The following is a 9132-nucleotide window of genomic DNA, read 5'->3' as shown; positions in this document are numbered from 1 at the left end:
CATACACCACATAACGTATTACATTACAGGAGGCCTTTAAAAGGAAATAACAATTTACATACTACTAATTTTGCAAGGAAGGATATAACAAATACTGTGAGTATATATTTTATGTAATTTAAAAAAAATTCAAGACTAAGGCATGAGTAGGATTTTATAGGCTCTAATATTTCACGACTGATTTTTATTAATCTCTTAATTTTAAGCACATATTTTGATTACGTTTTACGTGGATACACTTGGTTATCAAGATATCGGGCTTTAAAATTGCAAAATTTTACATAAAAAACGATAAAAAGTGAAAAATGAAAAACTATAATACTTGATACTTTCAAAATCAAGCTATATCGAAATATTATGTGTAGTAGAAAATATTGTTTAACATAGTCAATTAACATAGTCAATCCATCGTCGTGTACTTATGTCATAAATAATGTGATTTCACTTCATATTATTTTAAACCTGCTTATTACTTTCAACTTGTGATTCTGATTTCGTAGTTCAGTTTAGGTTATACTGCCGATTTTAAAGATTCTCAATGCCGTTTACATGACAGTATTGGTTAACAAATTTCAATATATAGAATATACATTTTTTAAGTGTATCCGATGATATTGGTTTAAAAGCTGATCTATATCAAAATTTTTATTTTTATAAACCATTCTGTGCACAGATTAAGCATTGTTTCTAATTTCGATGCCAATTGGTACACATTTCCGAAAGTTTTCTTTTAAAAGATTTTCATCACACTGTTACCCACAGAGTATCTCTCTACTGCAAATGTAGTATTGCTTGTTGTTGTAGTGAATAGTGATGAATTATCATCATCAGTTTGTCTAACAACTAATTCATCATCATATACGTTTTTATATCGAAAAAAGTGTTCACATACTATATTAAACTTTTAATTTTATGATTCTAATTACGTAGGTTAGGTTAGGTTATATATCTGTTTCTAAGGATTCACTTAAGCCTATTGTCCCATTGTGTTTGGAAACATCTTCAACCCTTTGACAAAATTTAAATTTCTTTAGAGGGAGGTCCTAAGATTATCGAAGGAACAGTAAAATAGCGATATTTATGCGCTAAGTAGTAACAAAGCAGGTATGAGGCACTTTATTGCTTTCTCCACAACTGCAACAGGAATGATCAAAAGGGAAGATCAATCTTCCCTTGGTTTCCTAATCGACTGTGACCCATAAGCAAGCCTACCACAGCACTGATATGTTTGTAGGTTATTTCAATGAAAGTACTAGATTTTTACTTAACAGAACACGCGAACTTTTATACAGATGCCCACATATCGTTATGTCTTCCGATGCTTTATTAAAAAGTTCAGCACAAGAAGAACTCACCAAATTTTTTAGATTATTTAATAATATTAAATAATTTCACAAATCCTAAATGTGTTTCATTTATTTCTTACATATAATGTAAAATAACTGTACTCGAAGTATTGCACCTCACCGAGTTTTCCATAATTCCTTCAAATGACGATAATTCACATTTTTGCTAACAAGTTTTTAACATACCTTCTGCTCAAAAAGTACTCGGATTTTGTAAATAAAACACACAAATTTAAATTTTATTCCAAATTTATTTTATCTCCTTCAAAATATGCTCCTTCTGAAGCGATACACATATGCCAACGTTTAACCCAATCTTCCATACACTTTTCGTAGGCCCGTGAAGGTATGGCTTTTAGATCCTTCAGCGAATTCTCTTTTACCGATTCAATCGACCCAAAACGCACGGATCCAGATCTGGCCATTATGGTGCCTGAGCGATGACAGTGGTGCCGTGTTTGATCAAAAAATCGCCTAGGTACATCATTTTGATAAAATTTTTAATAATTATTTGTTCATTCTCCATACACCGTATTACATGGAAAACATTGATACAAACAATTAATTTGATTTTTAAATTTATTTATGACAAAAGAAGCTATTTACTTAATAGAAACATTGTCACAAATACAAGCATGTTAATAAATTTGTAATTTTGTTTATATGTAACCCTTGAGGGAACTTTGAGGTCACTTTTGAACTTTTTTTTGGCGAAACGATCTTTTGTTTCCTAAACCCTCTAAATATGTTTTCTGCTTTTGGTAGAATCCACAATTTCAACCTAAAACGGAGATTGTGTGCATATTGGTTGTATTGTTATATCTTATCTGTATATCATATGAGCATATAATCCCCAATTCAATTTTTTTAAACGTTTCACTGTTCTCACATTATTACATGGATAAAACGACATTCTAATTTCTGAATGTAGTGATTTCTAAGAGTTTAATTAGAGAGCGTCAACTGTAGTTGCCATTTCTTGAGTTCAGTTATTATATCAGATAATATAAAACATACAATTGGTTTTCATATACAATTGAATAATATAAAATCTATAATGGGTTCTGCCAAAAGCCTCTTTTTGCAAAATCCTCCCATAAAACATTCTGAATATTAAAATTCAATGTTCTTTTATAGTCAGCTCTGAAGAAAGAAGTTGTTTGACTTTTACTTTTAAAACATTATCAAGACATATAGTACTTCTTCCTTAGAGATATTTAACAATATCCAAATATATCGAGCGCATAATCAATATAACAAATATGTTCAAGTTTTAAAAGGTACTTGCTATCTTAGAGTAATTAAGATGTTCGATCAGGTACATATTTAATTATCGTATGCTATATATGGTGGGACGTTAGGACAGCGCACCGTCCAGCAAGTGGCCACATTGAAGTGAAGGATTAGTTGAAGTAGACCACGAGACTACTTAGGTCCTTTTTCGTCCTTCGATTTTCGGATGACGTTATTGAGTTAAAGCTGGAGTGATTTCCGTTCGCATAACTACATCTCTTGTTAATGCAAGCAACTCATTTAGCTTGAGGTTGCCTGCCAAGTCATCACCAAGCCAATGGTGCCCCCAAGACAGTCTTTCTCCTACTTACCGGTGCTGAATATTGGCACAATATATGCATCGTTGTCTGTTTTTCTTGTAGACATAGTTTGCAAATGTCTTCCCCAGCAAAAGTTATTATTTTGAGGTGATACTTGAAATTGCCATGTTCAGTAATTAGTAGCTTAAATTGCTCTGCGGAGAGCTAAGCACTTTTATCGCGGTTTCGGCAACATGAGTTCAGAATGTCTATAATTGCTCAACAATCTTCACCTATTAAGATGAAGTGATTATCTTATGCTATATGATTATCATCTCATAACAAGTGTATATTTAGGCAAATAGGCCTATTAAATCATTATAAATTAGTATATATTTAGGCACATATGCTGAAGATTTAGATTAAATAAATCAGTAGTTTGTAACTATTCAACTTGCATAATATTATTTTATGCTGAATAATTAATACAGTTAAATTTATTAATATTTAAATATATTTTAACTTTATTTAATGTTTACAAAATTTATATTTTATTTATACCAAAAATTCATTTTACAATTTTTTAGCAAAGCATTATTTTTAACACTGAACAAATTATTTTAATTGCATTTGGCCCCTAATTGATGCACTGTTGTCTTATTAAAAAATCATATAGCAATTTTTTTTGTCATAATATACATATTATATATTCAATCAGATATATTAAAAATTTATATATAAAATTAATTACTCTTACAAAAATACATTATTTATTTAAAAATATATGAAGACAAATATATATAAAATTTATTACAAAATTTGTAACAAAAATATTTGATAATATATTGACTTTGGAAAAAGAGTAGAAGCATATTATAATAACATGATAATATATTAAAAAACAAATTTTTTTTAAAGCATCATCTCCATTGCACTTATGAACATAATTATAAAAATTTCTTCAAAAAATTTTTAATATGGCCTTCAAGGTAAAATTTAAATACAATTTCGACAGTTAAATGATTAAAAGGAAAAGCTATGAAAAACCAAGAAATTTTATATAAAATACCTAATCTATACTAAATTTTGACACAAATGAATAGAAAGCAAATAAAAAAATAAAATTAAATCTAAAAATTGGTATTATTCCCGTTTGTCTCGCTGACTGATTTGCGCCATTGTTATGTATTGTCGCACTAAACGAGAAATCTCATGTGCCTGCTCGGTTTGTACGCGTATGACACGCTGCTGCATTAAATTGCCAACTTTCATGTCCAAGAACAAAGCGCCATCTTCTGAGCGCACCTAAAATATAACAATTAATTAATATTTGAAAATAAATTCTAGTCCATAAAAGTATCCAATAATAATATTTGCTACATTTACTTACCTTACGTGTTGATATGACTTCCATAAAAGGCCAGTGCTGCAACGTTTCATGTGTATTTGGATCTAAGAATAGTACACCACGACGATTTAGTGCTAATATTAAATCTCGCCACATTGGATTATTATCCTCTACATGTGGTGCTTCATCAGCCCAAATGCGTTTCACAGCAAAGAAACTGCTGCCGAAAAGTGGCCACGCCGATAGCACATTTAGAAACTGTGTCTTTACTTGTCCTGGCGTTAGGCCAGCTATTTGTGGCCATGCAGATTGCACTAAACCAACCCACTGTGCTGGCCTTATTTCTCTAATACCCAATGCTGGTTTTGGTAGCAGGAACTTAATTTCTTTCATTGCTGGTACATGACTTAAATCAGCAGCACGATGTAACAGCGCTGCAATTCGTGCCATATCTCGAACTACTTCCGGTATAGGAACACCATTGCCCGGTAGCTCTAATAAAAGGCCTTCTAAGTAATCTGGTGCAACCTGATTAAAGAGCACCTCTACATAAAGTGGTGTTGGTGCTGGATCACGTTTCAATGGGAAATGCCAAACAGAGCGACAAAATATTAGATAGAATGGTTGTCCAGACTTGAGCAATTCTGTTGTCACATCCAATATATACTCATCTGCTGACAATGGCATTGTGAACGCATCACCTTGTACAATACAATATAGCGAAAACTCTTGCTGTTCCGCTTCAGATTCAACACCAAGCAATGCGCAAAGTTCAGAAATAACATCTGCTACAACTGTAGAACAACGCGTATTAACTACACGTTCAGCACCGCCTGGTAAACGATAAATTTGTCGGCGTGCAGAACGACCAGCAGAGACCGCAGTCACCTCTTCCACGCTAGGCACATTCTTTCGTCCACCACAACGTGCAGTTTTACGTAAGTTGGTCAGACATACAGCAGCAGTACCATGGCATGACCGCCTTCTATCGGATGCAGCCGATGTAAGATGTTCCATGAGATATGGACGTAAGGCATCTGAACAACCAAAATATGCTGCCAATATGCTAAGCAAACGCCAAGCACGTTGCGCTGAATCTGTGCAGGGTGAACGATTCGCTGTGGTTTGTTTCATGAGCTGGCAATACACTTCATCACGTAGTGCCAAGTACTTGTGACAATGCTGAAATGAACATTTATTGTATGGTATTTTAAATATCAATTGAATATGTTTGTTACGAGCAAAAGTTTACGTACCATCAAAACAGTGTAAACACACTTCACTTCTGTGAGTTCGGGATCAGGTGCTATATCGCCACAATAACGTAGAATGCAATCAAAACATTCCAAAGCAAGTGGCGCCAAATCATTTGGCAGACGCAGAAGCGGCATGTTAATGGGTGTACCCTGCCATTTGACTAGCTCTGCATATGAACGATTTGAGGCAGCGCGACGATCAGAGCGTTCACCTCCGTTTTCACGGGAATGACCACGTCCCTCGCTTATTTGACTACAAATTTTCGAAAGTAAAATAAACATTTTAATTTAAAATAAAAATTTTCATTTCAAATAAAAACTTACTCGTTGCGGAAATGCTGCATGGCGAATTGAAGTAATGAATATTTCGTCACTGATGGAGGTGTACCAACATTCGGATGTTCTTCAGCCATATAATTTGCATCCAATTGTTGCGAATGTGACATATGATGATGTTGTTCACGGTGATGTTGCTGCTGCTGCTGTTGTTGTTGCTGCTGCTGCTGCTGCTGTTGATGACTACTTGAAGACTTACGATTTCCATGCAAATAACTTTGCTGTTTGTGATAATGCTGTCTTTCGAAATTGTCGACATGGTTGCCGTTGCTTGACTTCATTTGATTATCAATATCAAGTTCATGTTGATGTACTTCGATATGTTCTGTGGATTCTCCAAGATTGGTGTTATTACGTGCGTGCATTACAGCGGCATTGAGACCATTTGATGATGTCATCACAGCTGCTGTATTGTGCATATTACTGTTATTATTACTATTGTTGTTGTTGCTGTGACTATTAACAGTGGTGAGCTGCTCTCTTTGATTCGATTGTCGTGATTCGAGACGTTCGATAGGTACATTTAGCGTTTGTGCTGCAGCTCGAGCACCTGATGAAAGTGTCGAAGCTTTGGATTGTGTCTATCAAAGAAGAAAGCATTATTTGAAGGTGTGTCGATAATGTTAAATACAGTTTTTAATTGTTTAAAATTGAAAATTCATTTTACAAAATTGAAATTTGACTATAAGGTTTTGTGGAAAAATTTTTAATTTAATTATTTTTAATGTACATCGAAGACTAAAAGTGAAAGACAAATTAAATTTGAAGAAATTAGCTAAAATATGTTTGAATAGTTAATTAATTACAGTCGTGGATTGAACCTGTCTATAATGTACATGTTTCATAATGTTAGTAAATGCTAAATTTCAACTTACTTCATTATGACTTTCCCAACTGAAAGAATTTTACATACTTAATATATAAAACCTTTAAATTTTGAAATATCTATACATATCGAAGAGGTTTTTGAATAATAAATTACAAAAACTTTCATTTTTATTAATTTATATTTTTGGATGCCTAAACATCTGTATCGAGTACTGTCAAAGACTCATCACTAGTAGCTTTGAGAAATATTTATTGCTCTTATTAGTGCATATATAATTCTTTTACTGTAAGATCTAGATTTAGTACTCTAAACCAGTCAAATTAGAAGCAATGATTATTTGTAACTTTTAACCACATCAGTAAAAGTTGCCCGAAACGTTCCTTGTTCAAATTTTAAGTTTAGTTTTACTTTTTTTTGTTTCTCAGAAAACAAATTTATAAGCCACAGCTTATAAAATTAAATTCTATTATAGATGGATATAAAACCAATATATATACATAAGGTTAAATTGAAGACAATTCTCTTTTTTTGGCTCTAGATGGTATTGGTACTCATCGATTATGCCACGTATTTGAAAGGTTCGATTTTAGGCTAAATTTTTTCTCAAGTCAGTTGTGTACTTTGTGGCTATTGTAAAAAGGTATATTAATATGAATATATCTGACGAAATATACAATGTGATACCTTATTGATATAAAAAAAGGTGGAAATGCTGTACAATCATACTGTAAATTTTATACTATTTACGATGGGGACGCTGTAAGTGGAAAATTAAAACATCTTAAATTTCGTTCCGAAAATCTCGATATCAAAGTAGCATCTCGCTTTGGTCGGCCAATAACTAAAAAGTCCGATAAAATTTTGTAACTGGTGAAACAAAGCCGACATACAAGCCGTTAGGAGATACAGGAGGCGCTAAACTTCATTAACATTAATTGTTTGAGGGTTTTGTTAAGTGTTTGGTGATATTGAAAGAGAAATGTGCAATAGTTAATTCGGTTCTATTTGCTCACAACTCGACCAATTAATCGAAACAATCGAAATAAAGCGACAACAATTGACCAACAGAAAGGGAGTTGTGATCATGCATAACAATGCCAAACCATACATATCTTTGATGACTCGGCATTATTTCAGAGATAATGGTTGTGAAGTTTTAACGTATTCTCCATATGGCCTAAATCTTACACCAGTTTACGAACATTTGTTTTGGTGTCTGTAAAACTGTCTTAATGGTAGAAAAAAAACCGATCGAGAAGCCACTAAAAACCATTTTCTCAAGGTTTTCATCGATAAACCATAGAGGTTCCACACCGATGGAACTATGAAGCGATACAAAAAACAGCAAAAAGTCATAAATAATAATGGCCAATATGTGCTTGGTTAAAACAGATTTTCAATATAAGTATATGTAGCTCTTTATGACCTAACAAATTCAGAATTGCAACTAATACATTAATTGAGAATTTTTACTATTAAGTATTCTGTACTTATAAATACATTAATTCTTCAGTGTTCATGAAAAAAAAAAATAATACTATTGTATAAATTGCATAAAACATTTAAAAAGCAAACTAAAAGAAATGTCCAAATCTATAAAAAAAATTAGAAAAAGAGGGAAAAATCACATAGTAGTCACACTTGTTAACAGTTTTATTATCCGTCACCAATAAGTCATTTTAAAAGCTATTCAACAGCTCAGCTTAAGCTTTAAACTATTAAGAGTTTTTTAAGCGTTGCTTAAAAATTAATATACTAAAAAAGTTTGTGAAAGTTTGGCTGAAATTCATTAATAATAATAAACTGTACTTGCTGCACCGCTCAAGAAAATCAATTTCAACAAAAACATTAACGTTTAACGTCCACGCTATAAGCACGCCTTGACTGAGAGTGCATTTCCAGTTTTTAAGTTCAATTGTCAAGTTCGGCTGGAGCAAGGAAATTGTGCAATTGTGCGGTAAAGAGCGGATAATTTATTATCTGATCTATTTTACAGCGAACTCTCCTGCAGCACTCTATTGGCATTTTGTGCAATTTAAAATACATTTGTTTACGCCTACATCACAGAAAAGTGCTACATTACACGAACATTTCAGAGAATTTATATGGAGATAAGTGTAGATAGCTGTGAATAATGTAAAGTAATTAATTACTGTTCCCATTTTAACAGATAGATATAATAGCTTTTATCATTCTTGGATATTTTTTTTTAAATTTTACACAAAAAAAGATTAACGATAGCAAAATAAAAAATAGAATCACAAACACAACTGTTCAAAAGAGATTGCATGTGGAGAGGTGCATATGCACGTAAATTAATGCATATAAAGCCTTATGAATTATATTCGGTATACTAATCCTGACACTTAATTAATATACGTGTATTATAAAATATATTTCTAACAATTTACTTATATTAAAAAAAAAAAATAAAATAATAGTAGTTATAAAATATATATATAATATATAAACAAATATATAGATA

General features: G+C 32.1%; 1 protein-coding gene across 1 annotated transcript; it reads right to left on the bottom strand.

Annotated features, from left to right (window-relative positions):
- Window positions 1–3713: 3713 nt before the first annotated feature.
- LOC119666809 (unconventional myosin-XV-like) lies at window positions 3714–6698 on the bottom strand. The gene is made up of 6 exons (XM_038076088.1): window positions 6694–6698; window positions 6625–6643; window positions 5807–6399; window positions 5483–5735; window positions 4269–5408; window positions 3714–4183 (listed from the first exon to the last, which is right to left on the bottom strand). Exons 1-6 carry the CDS (start codon window positions 6696–6698, stop codon window positions 4022–4024), a joined length of 2172 nt encoding a protein of 723 aa, XP_037932016.1. The 3' UTR covers window positions 3714–4021.
- Window positions 6699–9132: the final 2434 nt, after the last annotated feature.

This window comes from Teleopsis dalmanni, chromosome 1 (assembly GCF_002237135.1).
Source record: "Teleopsis dalmanni isolate 2A chromosome 1, ASM223713v2, whole genome shotgun sequence".
Lineage (NCBI taxonomy): Eukaryota > Metazoa > Arthropoda > Insecta > Diptera > Diopsidae > Teleopsis > Teleopsis dalmanni.
The sequence above is the reverse complement of the archived record's forward strand: the minus strand, read 5'-3'. Positions and strand labels throughout refer to the sequence as shown.